The sequence below is a fragment of the Saimiri boliviensis genome, chromosome 6 (assembly GCF_048565385.1).
Source record: "Saimiri boliviensis isolate mSaiBol1 chromosome 6, mSaiBol1.pri, whole genome shotgun sequence".
Lineage (NCBI taxonomy): Eukaryota > Metazoa > Chordata > Mammalia > Primates > Cebidae > Saimiri > Saimiri boliviensis.
The window spans coordinates 54,808,588-54,829,380 of record NC_133454.1 but is presented as its reverse complement, the minus strand read 5'-3'; the positions used below and the strand labels follow the sequence as shown (position 1 = coordinate 54,829,380).

Genomic DNA, 20,793 nt, shown 5'->3' with positions numbered 1-20,793 from the left:
AGGATGGTCTCGATCTCTCGACCTCGTGATCCACCCGCCTCAGCCTCCCAAAGTGCTGGGATTACAGGCTTGAGCCACCGCGCCCGGCTTTCGAACTCGTTTTCTTAAGTTTTCGTTTTTTAGTTGTTGTTTTTTGTTTTTTTGAGAAAGGATCTTGCTCTGTCATCACTCAGGCTGGAATACAGTGGCTCAATCATAGCTCACTGCAACCCTCGAACTCCTGGATTCAAGCTACCCTCCCACCTCAGCCACCTGAATGAATAGCTGGGATTATAAGCACAAGCCACCACAACCAGCTAATAGACCCATATATAAGCCTAGCAAATAAAGACAAGCTGAATCAACAAAAACATCTGATGTATGAATACTTTCACAGAAGATTTATGAAACAGGCAAAGAAGTCACCAAAGAGACATTATGCTGAAGCCTAAACTATAAGTTTTTAAGTTTTCAATCAAATTTTAAAAGAACTAAATTATGTTTTAGTATTTTGATCAGATTGAATAAAATAGTCATATCAAAATGTCTTGCTTCAGGTGAGGCACGGTGGCTCATGCCTGTAATCCCAGCATTTTGGGAGGTGAAGGTGGGCAGATCACTTGAGGTCAGGAGTTCAAAGCCATTCTGGTCAACAAGGTGAAACCCCGTCTCTACTAAAAATGCAAAAATTAGCCGGGCATGGTGGCACACACCTGTAGTCCCAGCTTGGGAGGCTGAGGCAGAAGAATCACTTGAACCTGGAAAGAGGAGGCTGCAGTGAGCCGAGACATGTCACTGCACTACAGCCTGGGCGACAGTCTCAAAAAAAAAAAAAAAAAAAAAATTTATACTGGCCAGATACAGTGTCTTACATCTGTAATCCCAGAACTACGGGAGGCTGAAGCTGAGATGGGCTGATTACTTGAGCCAAGGAGTTCAAGACTATCTGGGACAACATGGTGAAACCCCACCTCTACCAAAAATATCAAAAATTAGCTGGATATCATGGCACATGCCTGTAGTCCCAACTACTTGGGATGCTGAGGTAGGAAGATCACTTGAGCCTGGGAGGTTGAGGCTGCAGTGAACCAAGATTGCATCACTGCATTCCAGCCTGTACAACAGAAAGAGACTCTGTCTCAAAACAAAACATAGGCCCGGAGTGGTGGCTCATGCCTGTAATTCCAGCTCTTTGGGAGGCCAAGGTGGGCAAATCATAGGTCAGGAGTTTGAGACCAGCCTGGCCAACATGGTGAAACCCCCATCTCTACTAAAAAGACAAAAAAAAATTAGCTGGGTATGGTGATGGACATCTGTAATCCCAGCTACTCGGGAAGCTGAGGCAGGAGAATCACTTGAACCTAGGAGGCAGAGGTTGCAGTGAGCAGAGATCACATCACAGAGATCACGGGTATGGGTTGGTTTGCTCTGTCACTCAGGCTGGAGCACAGTGGCATGACCATACCTCGAAGGCAGCTTTGAACTCCTGGACTCAAGAGACATTCCCACCTAGGCCTCCCAAGTAGCTGGGACTACAGGTACATACCACCACACCTGGACAATTTTTTTAAACTATTTTTTTGTAGTGATAGGGCCTCACTATGTTACCAAGGCTGGTCTTGAATTCCTGGCCTCAAGTGATCCTACCTCCTGGCCTTCCAAAATGCTGGGATTATATATAGGCAAGAGCCACCATGCCTGGCCCATGCTCTTGATATTAATAGCCTTGAGAAATAAAAAGTCCTTAATATGCATAACCTCTTAAAAAAAAAAAAAAGGCCGGGCGCGGTGGCTCAAGCCTGTAATCCCAGCACTTTGGGAGGCCGAGGCGGGTGGATCACGAGGTCAAGAGATCGAGACCATCCTGGTCAACATGGTGAAACCCCGTCTCTACTAATGGTGCAAAAAATTAGCTGAGCGTGGTGGCGCGTGCCTGTAATCCCAGCTACTCCGGAGGCTGAGGCAGGAGAATTGCCTGAACCCAGGAGGCAGAGGTTGCGGTGAGCCGAGATTGCGCCATTGCACTCCAGCCTGGGTAACAAGAGCGAAACTCCGTCTCAAAAAAAAAAAAAAAAAAAGGTTCCCCAAAGGCCCTATATGACTAACTCAACAGTTAACAAACTTTTAAAAAAAAAAAATCTGCTTATATTATTTAGTGAATTTTACATTGGCAGTCACAGCCTTCAAAGCACAAACGTGAGCCCTAAGCTTAAAAAAAATTCACCAAAAAATTTCTGAAAGATAAAAATATTTTCCTGCTTAGTTCGTTCTCCATTTGGCCAACTTTATTTCGCATTCCAAATCCTGCAGTAGCAAAAATGGCTCCCTTTTGTTTACTTCTGCCTGTACATTTACAGCATCACTCAGAACAATGTTAAAAAGAAACGTGCTTAGCTCTGGGAAACCAACAGTATCCTTGTACAGCTGCCATGCACTCCATTCATAACAGCTTTCTCACTGGCCTAGCTCCTCCCTTTGCTTCTGCCAAGACTCAATGGTCAATAGAAAAAATTTGAGAAGTGTTATGATCACAATAAAAAGAAATCAAACTATGCTTGAAAATTGCTAAACTTTTAAAAAGCAAAAAGTTATAGAGAACAATGCCTAGGCCTAACACTGTTGTGGATACAGAATCTTTTCTAACGCTAAGGAATTTATAAGCACAGAAGACTAAAGTAACTTAAATATTTTTTAATTCTAAAGACTCCAACTTGGCCGGGCGCGGTGGCTCAAGCCTGTAATCCCAGCACTTTGGGAGGCCGAGGCGGGTGGATCACGAGGTCGAGAGATCGAGACCATCCTGGTCAACATGGTGAAACCCCGTCTCTACTAAAAATACAAAAAAGTAGCTGGGCATGGTGGCGCGTGCCTGTAATCCCAGCTACTCAGGAGGCTGAGGCAGGAGAATTGCCTGAGCCCAGGAGGCAGAGGTTGCGGTGAGCCGAGATCGCGCCATTGCACTCCAGCCTGGGTAACAAGAGCGAAACTCCGTCTCAAAAAAAAAAAAAAAAAAAAAAAAAAAAGACTCCAACTTATTAATAGAAGCATTTTTAAATTTTCATTTCAATGTTTTCACATGTTGAAAAGTGAATAGTTTTATGCTATAAAAACAAGTATTCACTAAGTGGAGCTATACATGTAAAATGTCATTACAATTTAAATGGATGAATATTAACCTCCTGTCAAAAGGAGAGGAGGATACCGGTGTACAAGTCCAAAGACCTGGGATCTAGTCTAGTGACTGACATTAACTGGCTATATAATGTCAAGCAAGTTATTTGCCCCTCTGGGTCTCACTTTCTGTCTCTGTAAATGAAAGAGTTAGATCAATTTATTTCTAAAGACTCTTTAAGCTTCAAATTTTAAAAACTCTACCTCAGAAACTTGAAGAGATTTAACAGGTATAAATGTTTTGTTTTTTTTTAAAGACAGGGTTTCACCATGTTGGTCAGTCTTGTCTCGAACTCTGGACCTCAGGTGATCCACCCGCCTCAGCCTCCCAAAGTGCTGGGATTACAGGGATGAAGTGAAGCTTTTTTTTTTTTTTTTTTTAATGGGGTTTCACCATGATGGCCAGGCTGGTCTTGAACTCCTGACCTCAGATGATCCACCAACCTCGGCTTCCCAAAGTGCCAGGATTACAGGCGTGAGCCACAGCACCCAGCCGAAGTGAAGCTTTTTTAAACAAAAACTCATGACTGTTTTTCAAAGACAATCAGAAAACTATCCTTTTTTGTTTTTGCTTAATTTTTAAATAAGAATAGAGGTGAGGTCTCACTATGTTGCCTAGACTGGTCTTAAACTCCTAAGCTCAAGCAATCTGCCCACCTCAACCTCGCAAAGCGCTGACAATTACCAGCATGTGCCACTGCGCCTGGCCAGAAACCTATACTTTTTTTTTTTTGGGATGGAGTCTCACTCACAGTGGTGTGACATCAGCTAACTGCAGGCTCCACCTCCCAGGTTCAAGCGATTCTCTGCCTCGGTCTCCCCAGCAGCTGAGACTACAGTACGTGCCACCACAGCTGGCTAATTTTTGTATTTTTAGTAGAAACAGGGTTTTGCCATGTTGGCCAATCTTGTCTCAAACTCAGCCTCAAGTGATCCTCCCACCCCAGCCTCCCAAAGTGCTGGGATTATAGATTTAAGCCACTGCATCCGGCCACCTATATCTATATTTTTTTGTACTTTTTTTTTGAGGCAAGAGTTACACTCTTGTTGCCGAGGTTGGAGTGCAATGGTGCAATCTCGGCTCACTGCAACCTCTGCCTCCCGAGTTCAAGCCACTTTCCTGCCTCAGCCTCCCCAGTAGCTAGGATTAAGGCATGTACCACCGCGTCTTGCTAATATGGTATTTTTAGTAGAGATGGGGTTTCTCCATGTTGGTCAGGCTGGTCTCAAACTCGCGACCTCAGGTGATCCACCCACCTCAGCCTCCCAAAATGCTGGGATTACGGGAATGAGCCACTGCGTCCAGCCTCCACCTGCAGTTTTTTTAAAAAAACATAAAGTTGGCTGAGCGCAGTGGCTCATGCCTGCAATTCCAGCATTTTGAGGAGGCCGAGGCGGGTGGATCACCTAAGGTCAGGATTTCGAGATCAGCCAGGCCAATCTAGCAAAAATCCTGTCTCTAAAAAAAAATTAAAATTAAATTAAATAAAAAACATGAAGTCGCCGGGCGCGGTGGCTCACGCCTGTAATCCCAGCACTTTGGGAGGCCGAGGCGGGTGGATCATGAGGTCGAGAGATCGAGACCATCCTGGTCAACATAGTGAAACCCCATCTCTACTAAAAATACAAAAAACTAGCTGGGCGTGGTGGCGCGTGCCTGTAATCCCAGCTACTTAGGAGGCTGAGGCAGGAGAATTGCCTGAGCCCAGGAGGCGGAGGTTGCGGTGAGCCGAGATCGCGCCATTGCACTCCAGCCTGGGTAACAAGAGCGAAACTCCGTCTCAAAAAAAAAAAAAAAAAAAAAAAAAAAAAAAAAAAAACATGAAGTCAACTGACAATAGGAAAAAAAAAGTGTCATCACTAGATAATAGCCCCATCACTAGACAATAATTTGAAAACGCCTTTTACTTGTAATTACTATTCTCAATTTTTGAGTTCTCAAAACTCCATTCAAGCTCTTGAATTGTAATGACTACATAACATTTCTCAAATACCACCCAACAGCATTTATTAAAAACACCATGCCACTTATAATTCATTACCAATCTCATTATTCTCACCACATCAACTGCAGAAAATTATATTCAATACAATGTATGTTCTGACAGCTTAACCATGCAGTTTTTATATAGAGATTTTATTTTTATTTTTTTGAGACAGGGTCTTACTCTGTCCCCCACACTGGAGTGCAGCAGTGCCATGACAGATCACTTCAGCCTCGATCTCCTAGGCTCAAGTGATTATCCTCCCTCAGCCACCCCAGTAGCTGGGATTACAGGTATGTGCCACCCCTGGCTAATGTTTTTTAGAAAACGGGTCTTGCTATGTTGTCCAGGCTGGTCTTAAACTCCTGGCCTCAAGTGATCCTCCCACTATGGCCTCTCAAAGTGCTTGGATTACAGGCATGAGCCACTGAACCCAGCCAGTCCTACTTTTAAAAGGCAAAAATGGTTCCTCATCCGGAGTTATTGACGCAACTTCAAACCAAATACTTAACACAGACTAGAGATTACAGCAGTGCCCCTTTATCTTAGAGGGATGCATTCCAAGACCCTCAGTGGTTGCCTCAAACCGAGGATAGTACCAAACCCAATTGCATCAAACAGAGCACGTTTCTATGCATGTCTTCCATCCACAAATTTAACACCTTTTCCATCTTAACTAAGCATTTATCATATACCAGGGCCATGAAGTACGACAGCAAGCCTAGTATAAATTTATTTCTTTTTTATTTATATTTGATTTTTCGAGACAGAGTCTTACTCTGTCACCAGGCTGGAATGCAGTGGCACGATCTCAGCTCACTGCAACCAGCTCACTGCAACCTCCACCTTCCGGGTTCAAGCAATTCTCCTGCCTCAGCCTCCTGAGTAGCTGGGACTACAGGTGTGTGCCACCACACCCAGCTAATTTTTGCATTTTTAGTGAAGACAAGGTTTCATCACATTGGCCAGGGTGGTCTCATTCTCTTGACCCTGTGATCCGCCTTCCTCAGCCTCCCAAAGTGCTGGGATTATAGGCGTTAGCCACTGCGCCAGGCCTTTTTTTTGAGACAGAGTCTCACTCTGTGCCCAGGCTGGAGTGCAGTGACACAATCTTAGTTCACTGCCACCTCTGCCTCCCGGGTTCAAGCAATTCTTCTGCCTTGCCTCCCGAGCAGATGAGATTACAGGAGCCTACCACCACACCCATTTAATTTTTGTATTTTTAGTAGAGACAAGGTTTCACCATGTTGGCCAGATTGGTCTCCAACTCCTGACCTCAAGTGATCCACCTGCCTAGGCCTCCCAAAGTGCTGAGATTACAGGTGTGAGTCACCATGCCTAGCCCTAGTATAGATTTCATTTTCCTTCCTCAAAATTATTTTATTTTTTGACTGATACCTTGAAGATTTGATTTTTTTTTTTTTTTTAAAGATGGGGTTTCACCATGTTGGTCAGGCTGGTCTTGAACTCTTGACCTCAGGTGATCCACCCACCTTGGCCTCCAAAGTGCTTGGATTACAGGCGTGAGCCACCACGCCCAGCCAATTTCTTTTTTCAAAAAAAATTTTTTTAATAGAGACAGGGTCTCACATGCGCCCAAGCTGGTCTCAAACTCCTGGACACAAGTGATGCACCCACCTTGCCCTCCTAAAGTGCTGGGATTACAGACATGAGTCACTGAGCCTGGCCCCTTTCTTCACAACTTCATGATAAGATTCATTCTTACTGTACATTTTGGCAACCTCAGCATATGATTTTTTTCTTAAGAACCTTCACCTCGGCCGGGCGCGGTGGCTCAAGCCTGTAATCCCAGCACTTTGGGAGGCCGAGGCGGGTGGATCACAAGGTCAAGAGATCGAGACCATCCTGGTCAACATGGTGAAACCCCGTCTCTACTAAAAATACAAAAAAAATAGCTGGGCATGGTGGTGCGTGCCTGTAATCCCAGCTACTCAGGAGGCTGAGGCAGAAGAATTGCCTGAACCCAGGAGGCGGAGGTTGCGGTGAGCCGAGATCGCGCCATTGCACTCCAGCCTGGGTAACAAGAGCGAAACTCCATCTCAAAAAAAAAAAAAAAAAAAAAAAAAAAAAAAAGAACCTTCACCTGTTCACTTAAATGAGGCACTTTCTGGCTTTTCTTTGGATATCTAAAATGCCAAAACCATTATTCTTATGCTTTGGGGGTCATTAAGTAAAATAAAGGTGACTCAAATACAAGCACTGCAAGACCACAACAGTTGATCTGAGAATCAAGATGGCTACTAAGTGACTAACTGGTGGGTAGCATAGACGGTGTGGATACACTACTATATCCACAGTATGTATCCACGCTGCACAAAGTGTGTGCTCAGGACAAGAACAGCGCAAGACTGCAAGATTTCCTCTCGTTACTCAGAACAGCATACAATTTAAAACTTCTGAATTGTTTATTTCTGGATTTTTCCATTTAATATTTTCAGACCACAGGTAACTGAAACTGCAGGAAGTGAAACTATGGATAGAAAGGACTACCTTAAGGCCAGGGGTAGTGGCTCACACCTGTTTGGAGGCCAAGATGGGCGGATCACCTGAGGTCGGGAGTTCAAGATCAGCCTGACCAACATGGTGAAACCCCAACTTAAAAAAAAAAAAAAAAAAAAAAAGGACTACTGTAAATGTTTTAGTATCACTTTTAGATGCCATAGACTAATTAAGACACCAAGCATGGTGGCTCATGCCTGTAATCCCAGCACTTTGGGAGGCCGAGGCAGGTGGATCATGGGGTCAAGAAATCGAGACCACCCTGGCCAATATGGTGAAACTAAAAATACAAAAATTAGCTGAGCATGGTGGCATGTGTCTATAGTCTCAGCTACTCGGGAGGCTGAGGCAGGAGAATGGCTTGAACCAGGAAGGTGGAGGCTACAATGAGCCAAGATCAAGCCACTATACACCAGCCTGGAGATAGAGCAAGACTCTGTCTCAAAAAAAAAAAAAAAGACACAAATGTGGATGAGGGTATTACAGAAGAGCCTAATTGGTCTAAAGTTCCTCTCCATTCCTATTTTTTTGTTTCCTCAGACATTAATGGTTTGCCTCATGAGCTCCATAGGCTCTACTGCATAGAGGGTTCCAAGAGCCCTCTACATACCTTCAGTTGTATTGCACAAATTGTAAGTGTGAGTGCCAGGTCATCTTTAACTCCCCAGCAACTACTACATTTATGTTAAGTGTGGCACTGGAGAAGTGTCAACATAATTTTCACTTGAGGTAACTAAGAATCAGCTGCTTCTTTTCCTTTTTCCTTTCCTTTATTTAGAGACAGAGTCTCTGTTGCCCAGGCTGATGGGCAGTCGCAGGATCATAGCTCACTGCAGCCTCAAACTCTTAGGTGATCCTCCCACCTCAGCCTCTGGAGTAACTGGAACTAAAGGAACTCACCCTCATGCCCAATTAATTTATTTTTTATTTTTGTAGAGATGGGGTTCTAACTATATTGACTAGGCTGGTCTTGAACTCTTAACTTCAAGCAATCTTCCTGCCTTGGCCTTTCAAAGTACGAGGTGTGAGCCACCACATCCAGCCAAAAATTTATAAAGTATTACCTTCATAACTGAAGATCATAATTAAAATCTTAAATAAGATGCCCAACTGCCATCTCTCTTAAAAAAAAAAAAAATCCGCCAAACTTATCCAAAATAAAAGCAACTGTGGCATACTGCCTTGGGTATCAAGTCTGATATCTAAGCCTGCTGAATGACATCTCCTGGGAGCTGGTTAGAAATGCAAAATTTCTCAGGCCCCACTCCAGACCTACTCAAAGTCAGTATTTTAACAAGATCCCCTGAAATCTCAATTCATGATAAAATCTGAGAATTACTGGTTTATAAGAAATCACTTGACACAGTCTGAACATCAGTTCTAGATCCACACAAAACACAAAAATATGGACCCGGCACAGTTGCTCATACCTGTAATCCCAGAACTTCGGGAGGCCGAGGCCAGGGAGATCACGAGGTCAGGAGTTTGAGACCAGCCTGGTCAACATGATGAAAACCTGTCTCTACTAAAAACACAAAAATCAGCCAGGTGTGGTGGTATGTGCCTGTAGTCCCAGCTACTTGGGAGGCTGAGGCAAGAGAACTGCTTGAACTTGGGAGGTGGAGGTTGCACTGAGCCAACAGCACACCACTGTACTCCAGCCTGGGCTACAGAGCAAGAGTCTTGTCTCAAAAATAAAAAGATAGATGCCCCCCTCTATACCTTTTCCATGCAATTATTCCTTGGGGACACACGAAGCCAAATACTAAAATACTAGCTGGGTGCAGTGGCTCATGACTATAATCCACACTTTGGAAGGCCAAGGCGAGAGGATGGCTTGAGCCCAAGAGCTTAAGGATGCAGTGAGCTATGACTGTGACGCTGCACTTCAGCCTGGGCATCAGAGCATGACTCTGTCTCTTAAGTAAAAAATAAATAAAAATAAAAATAGGCACTTGGTCTCAAGTCACCTGCTTGGCCCTCTTCCAAGTGTAATAAAAATAAATAAATACATTAAAAAATAAAAACAAAACCAAAAATCTTACAAAGTACTATTATGGAAAGCTCCATGACTGGATACTACAGGAGATAAGCAGGTTACAGGTTCTACCTTCAAGGATTTTACAATCTTGAGAGGTTAATATATATACAGAAAAAATATTGACACATTTCACACAAAGAACAGTGTTTAAACTTAAGAGATCCTCAGGCCGGGCGTGGTGGCTCACACCTGTAATCCAAGCACTTTGGAGGCCAAGGCAGGTGGATCACCTGAGGTCGGGAGTTCAAGACCAGCCTGACCAACATGGTGAAACCCCGCCTTAAAAAAAAAAAAAAAAGAGATCCTCAACACTTTGGACATATTTCACCTATAGTCACATCACTTATATATCATTTATAATGTAATCTCCTGGAGTGACTTAATACCTACCACTATGCTTGGGTATTACAAACACAGGAAGGCAAGAAGGAAGGGAACTTGTAGTCCAATTAAATGCTGTATACTAATTTGCAAATTCTAAGTGCATCTCAATTCCAAAATATAGGCAGTTAACTAAGGGCAGGCAAGGTGGATAGGGTAAGGCAGGAGAAGTTAGAAGGATGGAAATAATCAGCTATTAAAAATACATTTTTGGGCCGGGCATAGTGGCTTACGCCTATAATCCAAGCACTTTGGAGGCCAAGGCAGGCGGATCACCTGAGGTCGGGAGTTCAAGGCCAGCCTGACCAATATGGTAAAACCCTATCTTAAAAAAAAGAAAAAAGAAAAAAAAATACTTTTTTGGCTCAGCACAGTGGTTCACATCTGTAATTCCAACACTTTGGAAGGCTGAGGTGGGAGGATTACTTGAGCCCAGGAGTTTGAGACTAGCCTGGGCAACAGAATAAGACCCTCTAATTTTTTTTTTTTTTTTTTTTTTTTTGAGACAGAGTATCACTCTGTCACCCAGGCTGCAGTACAGTGGCAAGATCTCGGCTCACTACAACCTCCTCCCCAGGTGTCACTGATTCTTCTGCCTCAGCCTCCCAAGTAGCTAGTATTACAAGCGTCTGTCACCACATGCGGCTAATTTTTGTATTTTTTAGTAGAGGCAGGCTTTCACCATGTTGGCCAGGCTGGTCTCGAGCTCCTAACCTCAAGTGATCCACATACCTCTGCCTCCCGAAGTACTGGGATTACAGGCTTGAGCCACTGCACCCAGCTCAGAAATTTTTTTTTCAAATGTGTGGGACATCTGTGGATTTGATAGTAAGTTCTTCACCACTTGCAGCATATGAAGTCAAGGTGTGGTGACACATTTAAGATTTTCAAGAATAAAAATAAAGTGAAAAAAGAAGACATCTTATGCTCAAAACATCAAGGGTAATAAAAGAGATGGTGCAATCTAGTAACATCATAGAGGTATTCGGAAAATCTGGAAAGCAGTATAAATCTATCCGACTAACACATCAGAAAGTAGTAAGTTTTCAGAGCAACTAGAAATACGTGATACGGGGGAACAGACAGTACTAAAATCATCTTCCAAGGCAAGTAATACAAGAATAAAACATCCCTCTCCCCATGCTGGAATGGAAAAGCTAGAAGCCCACTTTCCTTGAAATTATCAAACCTGAAAAGCAATTTGAATTGAAACTTTGAGTCCTCTTTATTCCTCCCAAATAAACATTCTGCAGAATAAATCAAAATTCAATACACATACTTTAAACAGATAAAGGAGATGAAGATGTAAAGGATTTTATTTGGGCTACCTTGTAGAATAGGACTGTCTAACTTATTCTGCATTTACAGAAACACTTTAAGAATACAGAATACTCCTTTTGCATAGGTGCTATATTTCCTATAGTAAATTTTAAAAAAGAAAAGAAAAAAGCAAAAAGAATACAGAATACTCTTACTTTTTAATAATACAGAATACAGAAACTCTTTAATAAAGAGATTATTCTTACGCAGAGGCCACTAATCAATACAGTTTTAATTGTACTGCACCCACATGTCTGATGAGGCACTAATTAGAAAAGTATTTTTCCTATGCCAGAGCAAACTTTTTAGACCTTAACGATAAATCCCTAAAATGCAAACTAACAAACTTTAGAATTTGAATACCTTCGATGTGTTTTTTAAAGGAGTCAACACATTTAAAGTTTCCTTTACACACCTAACTTTCTGTAAGGATTTTATTACAATATCTAATAATAAAATTAGAATTACGCCACCAATATAATCAACACACAAATACTTGTGTCATTAATTACAATACCAATTATTTAACACAAGAAAAACAAGCCCTAAAAAAGTGGCTTTGACATCACTGGCATGCACTAAAGGAGTTTTTTGGGTTGTTTTTGTTTTTTTTGTTTTTTGAGATGGGAGTTTCGCTCTTGTTACTCAGACTGGAGTGCAATGGCACGATCTTGGCTCACCGCAACCTCCGCCTCCTGGGTTCAAGCAATTCTCCTGCCTCAGCCTCCCGAGTAGCTGGGACTACAGGCACTCACTACCATGCCCAGCTAATTTTTGTATTTTTAGTAGAGACGGGGTTTCACCATGTTGACCAGGATGGTCTTGATCTCTTGACCTCGTGATCCACCCGCCTCGGCCTCCCAAAGTGCTGGGATTATAGGCATGAGCCACCGCACCCGGCCCACTACAGGAGTTTTAATTCACACACAGGACTTATTAAGCATTTAAATTGCACATTACATTGGCTAAGTGCTTAATAATCATTTTATTAGCGGTTTCTAGTCCAAAACAACCCATGAAGAATTTTACAGAAGAGGAACCGAGGCCCAGAGAGGAACCAAAGAAAACCAAACTTTACCCTGGAGGAAATAACACCATTCTGTTACAACGTGCCAGATGCTTCTCATCACTTTTCATACGCAATAAGAATCCTGCCAAAGTAATTAATTAATATGAAAAATACCAAGAAAACGTATTGAAGTCCCTCTAACAAAGCGATAGACTGCTTAAACACTTATGTACTTGTAACTAACTACATTTCATTATAGAAACACAACTATAAGGAAGTAAAATTCTCCCAAATGACAAACTTAGTGGCTAAATTTAAAGGAGTTATTTTTGTTCGCACTTGGCAAAAAAAAAAAAAAAAAGTAATCAAAGAAGCTCATCAAACAAGTTAGTCAGAACCTGTAACACGGAATCAGGACCGTTACCAGAAAAAAAGAACCAGCTCAAGCGGTGTGTGTAGTACGGAGGAAGTTAAGAAGTCAGAATGCGCTGCTGCTTAACAGGCTCTGCCAGTCCATCTTTCAGAAGATAATAAATAGTTCTAACCCGAATTGTGGTTTAATCAGTGCATATCGCACCACCAGCAATGGATCACATCCAGTGTTTCTGAGGGTAACAAAAAACTTGAGCCGGCGCTAGATGTGAAGGAAAGTTCTTTCCTTGCCCAACTTAAGCATCCCTATGTCTTTTATCTTCGTGTTATATCTCAATGAGAAAGAACTATATGCTCACCCAGAGCACAGCTCTTGTGAGGTGTCCCTGCGGAGTTGTCCTGACCCCAGGTTCCTCAATCAGAGCCCATGAACCTAATTCCCTAGTCAGATCTCACCCAGCCAAGAGCCCCAGCCGGTGAATCAAACTCTTCCTCACTCCCTCCCTCCTAACCTCCCGGGCCAATTCCGTGACCTACATCCCTACAGCCTGCACAGAGCCCCAAACTCTACACCCCCCATTATACTTCCGCCCCAGTGGCTTCCCAGTTAACCTTCGCCCCAGCCCCCATCCTATCTTTGTCTGGCTACCCCAAACGCGACATCCCAGCGTCCCCCGACTCCCAACGGCAGCCCCTCCCCTGCGCCGCCCTCCACCCTCCCGGCCTCGTCCCCGCCCCCACGCCCCCCGGCCCCCGGCCGGTCACCCCGGCTCCGCGCCTCCCCGGCTGCACCAGACCCGTCCCCTCCCCCGCTTCCTCTGTCCGCTGCTTCTCCTCCCCCCGGCCCTCCGCCCACGCCCACCCAGCTCCCGCGGGCGCTCCGCAGGCCTTTCACCTTGTCCATGAGCTTCCAGCACTTCTCCACCATCTTCTTGTCCACGGTCCCCGGCGGGTGGGGGCTGAGGTGGTGGTGGTGGTGGTGGTGGTGGTGGTGGTGCGGCTGGAAAGCGTCCTTCATGAGCCCAATCAGGCCGCCCGAGCCCGAGCCCCCGGAGCCGCCGCCGCTCCCGGCCCCAGAGCTCTTCTTTACGTTGCCGGCCATGGCTTGGGCAGGTTCGGAGCCCGGGCGGGTGCGCCGGCTCGGCTCGACTGCGAGCGAGGGAGAGAAGCAGGGCGTGAAGGAGGAGCCTCTCCCGGCCGCCGCCGCCGCCGCCGGCTATCCGGGCGGAGGGAGGAGCAGCCGCGGGGAGGGGAGTGGGCGGCGCCGGGTGAGCGCGGGGCGCGCCCCTTCAGAGCGCGCGAGCCCGGGACGGGCGGGGCGCGTGCCGGAGGTGGACTGGCTGACTGGCGGGCTCGGGAAAGCGGCGGGCCCCGGCCGGACTGGACAGAGACGCCCCCCGGCCACCCGCTCCGAGCAGCCCGCGTGCCCACAGCTCCCGGAAAGCAGCTGCCAGGTTTCCGCGCCGGTCTCCGCGCCGGTCTCCCTGGCCCCTACGCCAGGGGCGGGGCGCGGCGGGGCAGGGCGGAGCCAGGCTGGGGCGGGGCCGGCGCAACCTTCGTATCTGCGCCCTCTGCTGGAGAAGTGGGGAAACAAGCGCGAGGAGCTCCACGGTGGAGCCTGCGCAGTAGCCAGAAGCCGAGACCCACGCTCCCCGTGAGCCGGAGGTTGGCGCTCCTGGGGTGGGTCATGGGAATGTTTAAATTAAGGACAGGTGGCCATGGAATGAGTCTTGATGTCAGGTGTTTCCCCACGCCTGACAAATGAGGAAATCGAGCTTAGAGTTATTTGCTTATTCACACTGTGGGAGGATGGTGGGAGAAAAAGGAAAGTTATTTCTCCACCCCTTGTTATTTTCAATTCTTTATTAAGACGCGACCAAAGACAAGAATATGAATGCTGCGGCCGTTCCAGCCTCATCAGGCCCCAGAAAGGCTTGAGACACTCAAGCCAGGAGCTCTTCTTCCAGGCCCTTTGACCTCTTGAAAACAAAGCACTTCCCCTTTTTTTTTTTTTTTTTTTTTTTTTTGGCTCGTGAAGACTAGTTACGTTTCTGGGAATTGACTCTCAAACATGTACTTAAGATTTTCCTACTCAGAGCATTGCACCACAGTTCACCACCGCCAGCATGAGGGCCCCCTCAGAAGCTAAAGCTGCTGCCGGCTCTGCCTGAGGGGGTTCTCTCTACGCTCAGGGAACAGAAATGCTGTTCCTGGTCACTTCTACTTCTCGGTCAATTACGCTTCTCTAATGTAAAAGTTCCGTTGGAAGAACTTTGAAAATAGGAACTTCCCTTCCAAAGAAGGAAGTGCCCTGCCCTAATTTACTAATTCTGAGCCTCGGTTTTGGGAGTTTGCAGACCCAGGTGTATCAGTATCAGTTCTGCCTTCCATCCCCCTCCAGCATGTTCCACAAAGCCCTTTACGGATGAGGGAGTTAAGTTTATTAGGTGCTCCTGTAAAGGGGGAAAATATCTTTGAACACAGGGACCATTCAGCCAGACATCCTAGGGTTGCCATTTAATCACCTTTATGTAGGATTGATTTTGGAGTCAACATTATGATTTGCTATCAGATGAATTTCCTTTTATCAGTTTCCATCCAGAAAGAGAAGCCTCTATGAAGGGAACATCTAAGCAAAGCTCCATCCTTAGTGTCAACCCCTAGCTGCAGGTCCTCCTTTTCTTTGGCCTGGACTATCGAAACCTTTTCTTCCACCTTCAGTTCATTCTGCCACCATAAGGCTTCCTAAAGTATAGTGAGACGCATCACAAAAACACTTTAAATACTTCCCACTGCCTCTGGGATAAAATTGACAACCAAGTTGCTCTGACTCCAAACTAAACAACCTTGTAGTTTTGTACTACTCCCTGATACACGTGTCCTATGCTAGCTGTCTCACCAAGTCATCAAATACAATTATTTCTTTTCTTTTCTTTTTTTTTTTTTTTTTTTTTTTGAGACAGAGTCTCTCTCTGTCGCCCAGTCCAGAGTGCAGTGGTGCGATCTTGGCTCACTGCAGCCTTCGCCTCCAAGATTCAAGCAATTCTCCTGCTTCAGCCTCCCAAGTGGCTGAGACTACAGGCACCCACCACCACACTTGACTAATTTTTGTATTTTTGATAAAGACAAAATTTCACCATGTTGGCCAGGCTGGTCTCGAACTCCTGACTTCAGGCGATCCACCCACCTCCACCTCCCAAAGTGCTGGGATCTCAGGCGTGAGCCACCACACCCAGCCAATTCTTTCTTTTTTCATCACCATCACTCAGAGTATTCCCTCAGCCTGAAGTGTGCTTTAAAATCCAATCCATTCGGCCAGAAGTGGTGGCTCATGCACTTCAGGAGACCAAGGCAGGCGGATCACCTGAGGTCAGGAGCTCAAGACCAGCCTGGCCAACATGGCGAAACCCCATCTCTACTAAAAATACAAAAATTAGCCGACCATTGTGGCAGGTGTCTATAATCTCAGATACTCAGGAGGCTGAGGCAGAAGAATCGCTTGATCCCAGGATAGTCTCGAAATCCTGAGCTCAGGCAATCCTCCTGCCTCAGCCTCCGATTACAGCGCTAGGATTACAGGCGTGAGCCAGCATGCCCAGCCAAAATTTTTCTTTGGCTTGTTTTAGAAAATGTACATAAGAGGGGATTGGACTGTTGATCACACTGTCATTCCCATTCTGGGTTATACTAGAGTTGGTTCATCCTGCATCACATCATGTAACGTCGTGGCCTCTTTCTTTCTTTCTTTCTTTCTTTTTCTTTTATGCTCAAACAAAAAAAAAAAATGTTTAATTATTTGATGCTGATACAGTATTTTTTTAATTCAAAATGAGACAAATCTTTTTGTGCCTTTTGAGGTTTTATTTTAAGCCACATGCCTATATTATCTATTTAAAGAATAACTTTTGGCAGGCGCAGCGGCTCATGCCTGTAATCCCAACACTTTGGGAGGCAGAGGCGGGTGAATCACAAGGTCAGGAGTTTGAGACCAGCCTGGCCAACATCGTGAAACCCTGTCTCTGCTAAAAATAAAAAAATAGGCTGACACCTTTTTCGACCTCAGCCCACCTGTACCCAGGTGAATAAAAAAATAAATAAATAAATAATAAAAATAGCTGGGCATAGTGGCAGGCTCCTGTAATCCCAGTTACTCGGGAGGCTGAGGCAGGAGAATCGCTTGAACCTGGGAGGCAGATGTTGCAGTGAGCCGAGATTGTGCCATTGCACTCCAGCCCAGATGATAGAGACTCCGTCTCAAAAGAAAAAACAATAATAGTAACTTTAAAAAAAAATCACAATTTGAGAACTGTACACAGAGGGACAAGCTGTAAAGCCATAAGCTGCACCAACGGGATCCTAGATCCTCTTTGCCCAAGGGAAGCCAATTTTTGGTTCTTGCCTTTTTCTTATTCTACTTTGCCTTCACCCCAAACCACATCCTCATGCTGCACCTGAAAGTCCATTGACTGGGCTGGGCAGGGTGACTCACAGCTGTAATCCCAGCACCCTGGGAGGCTTAGACAAGCGGATCACCTGAGGTCACAAGTTAGAGACCAGCCTGGCCAACATGGTGAAACCCCATCTCTACTAAAAATACAAAAATTAGCTGGGGGTGGTGGTGGGCACCTATAATCCCAGCTACTCGGGAGGCTGTAACAGGAGAAAGCCCTGAACATGGGAGGCAAAGGTTGCAGTGAGTTGAGATGGCACTACTACTGCACTCTAGCCTGGGCAACAGAGCAAGACTTGGTCTCAAAAAAAAAAAAAAAAAAAGTGGCTGGGTGTGGTGGTCACGCCTGTAATCCCAGCACTTTGGGAGGCAGGCGGATCACAGGGTCAAGAGATCGAGACTATCCTGGCCAACATGGTGAAACCCCGTCTCTACTAAAAATACAAAAAAAATTAGCTGGGTGTGGTGGCGTGCACCTGTAGTCCCAGCTACTTGGGAGGCTGAGGCAGGAGAATCTCTTAAACCCTGGAGGCAGAGGTTGAGCTGAGATCACACCATTGCACTCCAGTCTGGGCAACAAGAGCGAAATTCCATCTCGAAAAAGAAGGAAAAAGAAAAAGAAAAACCTCCCAAACGGACTTCTAGATGAGGAGAATGAGGAGGACAGAGACAGGAACCCCCACTGCATTACAATACAGGAGGAGGTTGTGAGGTTGTAGAGGGAGAATAAATTAAAAACATGCTCAAGATTAGAAGAAGCTGGTCTGACGGTCGTGAGTTATCAGAACTTATTAACATCAGTGTCATGTCAAAGAAAAGAGTCAAATTCTGTAAACTATTTGAAGAGATTTATTCTGAGCCAAATATGAGTGACCAATGGCCCGTGACACAACTCTCAGGAGATCCTGAGAACACGTGTCCAAGGAGGATGGGCTACAATTTGGCTTTATACATTTTTTTAAAAATAATTCAGTCTCCATAGAGACTGTCAAAAATTGCCAATGCTGACTATATTTCAAGTCGTCATGGCGGGGTATTGGGAAAAGTTTTCAATTAGCAATAATCGCACCTTGGATAAACTTCATTGGCTATGATACTGCCACTGCGCGAAGCTACATTTTTTTTTCTTTTTTGAGACAGAGTCTCACTCTGTCACCCAGGATGGAGTACAGTGGCACGATCTTGGCTCACTGCAACCTCCACCTTCCAGGTTCAAGTGATTCTCCTGCCTCAGCCTCCCAAGTAGCTGGAATTACAGGTGCCCACCACAATGCCGAACTAATTTTTTGTATTTTTAGTATAGTCGGGGGTTTCACCATTTTAGCCAGGTTGGTCTCGAACTCATGACCTCAGGTGATCCACTCACCTCAGCCTCCCAAAGTGCTGGGATTGCAGGCATGAGCCACCACACCCAACCAGCTTTATACATTTTAAGACAATATAAGACATCAATCAATATATGTAAGATGTACATTGTTCAGTCTAGAAAGGCGGGACAACTGGAAGTGAGGAAGTGGGCAAAGAAATTAGGGTTAGGGTTCCAGTTCATAGGTAGATTCAAAGATTTTTTTAATTGACAATTGCTTGAAAGAGTTATTATATAAAGACTTGGAATAAATAGAAAGGAATGTCTGGGTTGCAGTAAGGAGTTGTAGAGACTCTGAGTTACTGGAGCTGTAAGCACTTGGGAAGTCAAGACTGGCTCCTCTCTTTGCTCTGTCAGATGTCCAGACGGTCATAGAAGTGCTGTGCAGCCAACCAAGGTGACAAGCATGAACCAGCCTCGGCCTGAAGTTACTCACTCCCCAGAAGAAGGGCTTTTCACTTCCAGATCTTGTGGCTATTTCTTTTTTTGTTTTGTTTTGTTTTGTTTTGTTTGTTTGCTTGAGACAGAGTCTTGCTCTGTTGCCAGGCTGGAGTACAGTGGCGTGATCTCGGCTCATTGCAACCTCTGCCTCCTGGGTTCAAGCGATTCCCCTGCCTCAGCCTCCTCAGTAGCTGGGATTACAGGTGCCTGCCACCACACTGGGCTAATTTTTGTATTTTTTAGTAGAGACGGGGTTTCACCATGTTGGCCAGGCTGGTCTTGAACTCCTGACATCATGATCCACCAGCCTTGGCCTCCCCAAGCGCTGGAATTTCAGATGTGAGCCGCTGCACCCGGCCTCTTGTGGCCATTTTTACAGATCTGCTCCTGACAATAGGCAATGTACCAAAAATACTGAGAGTGACAGAGTTGAAGAGAAGTACCTAAACAAAGATGGCCTGGCACAATGGCTCACACCTGTAATCCCAGAACCGTAGGAGGCTGAGGCAGGAGAATCACTTGAGCCCAGGAGTTTGAGACCATGCTGGCCAACATGGTGAAACCCTGTCTCTACAAAAAATACAAAAATTAGCTGGATGTGGTGGCATGAGCCTGTACTCCCAGCTACTCAGGAGGCTGAGGTGGGAAGATCACCTGAGCCTGGGGAGGCAGAGGCTGTAGTGAGCTCTGATCACTGCACTCAAGCCTGGGTGACAGAGAGAGACCCTGTCTACAAAAGAAACAAACAAACAAAGAACCCTAAAGAAAGAGTCTGCAGATGCCCAAGCCCTGGTTTCTTTTTTTTTTTTTGAAACAGAGTTTTGTTCTTGTTGCCCAGGCTGGAGTGCAATGGTGCGCTTGGCTCACCACAACCTCCACCTCCCACATTTAAGCAATTCTCTTGCCTCAGCCTCCTGAGTAGCTGAAATTACAGGCATGTGCCACCATGCCCGGCTATTTTTGTATTTTTAGTAGAGACGGGGTTTCTTCATGTTGGTCAGGCTGATCTTGAACTCCCGACTTCAGGTGATCCACCAGCCTCAGCCTCTCAAAGTGCTGGGATTACAGGCGTGAGCCACTGTGCCTGGCTTCTGCTATTTTCATTCTAACCAATATGGTGCCCAGAGATCCAAGTGGCAGACAGATGGCAAGGCTCCAGAATAGCACAGATCTGGAGGGAGAGGGAGGGCTGCCTCCTGACGAAGGAGGGCCACCGGTCAAACTCTCTCCTCCACGTTAATTCTTGTAGTCACTCCTGACTCCAGCAGGACGCTAAGAAGTATCCCCAAAGGGAATCACCCCCGATATTGCCCAGTAAGTAATTTAGAAGCAAAAATGAAGGAAACTCAGGGGAAGGTCAAGCAAGTCCACTAGAGGGAGCCCAACCAACTCTATGAAGCAGGGATCCTCACAAAGCGGTGTCAACACGTCTGCAAATCAACCACACAAAGGAATGAAGAAGTGTGGCAATACATTAAGTCACTAGGAGAGAAGACATCCACGGAAACACCCAGCGAAAACCCAGGCTTTGCAAGAGCTACGAAATCAAACATTTAAAGATCAGGAAACTGAGGCTGAGCAAAGTCAAATGGCTTGCCTCCGTTTACATATCCACAGTTGGGACTCAAACTCACATCTCTTGTCTCTAACCTGAGCACTTTCCTCCACACTTGCATGCCTCTAGGTCAGTCCCTAGAGTCCATGGGTCCACCATTCCTCTGCATCTCATTTCTCTGAAGTGGGAAACTCCCTCGACTA

The 20,793-nt window shown here is 45.5% G+C and overlaps 1 protein-coding gene and 1 non-coding gene across 3 annotated transcripts in view; both read right to left on the bottom strand.

Moving 5' to 3' along the window:
• CBL (Cbl proto-oncogene) overlaps positions 1-13,991 on the bottom strand; it is a 100,220-nt gene extending 86,229 nt beyond the window's left edge. For both annotated transcript variants that reach the window (XM_039471382.2, XM_074400726.1), the window contains exon 1: positions 13,674-13,991. In XM_039471382.2, coding sequence (XP_039327316.2) covers positions 13,674-13,880 — 207 coding nt within the window. In that variant the 5' untranslated portion in view covers positions 13,881-13,991. The remainder of the gene's footprint in view (positions 1-13,673) is intronic.
• A 4,210-nt stretch (positions 13,992-18,201) lies between these two features.
• On the bottom strand, positions 18,202-18,342 carry LOC120364706 (U4 spliceosomal RNA). The gene has a single exon (XR_005579862.1). It is a non-coding gene; the product is annotated as a U4 spliceosomal RNA (small nuclear RNA).
• Positions 18,343-20,793: the final 2,451 nt, after the last annotated feature.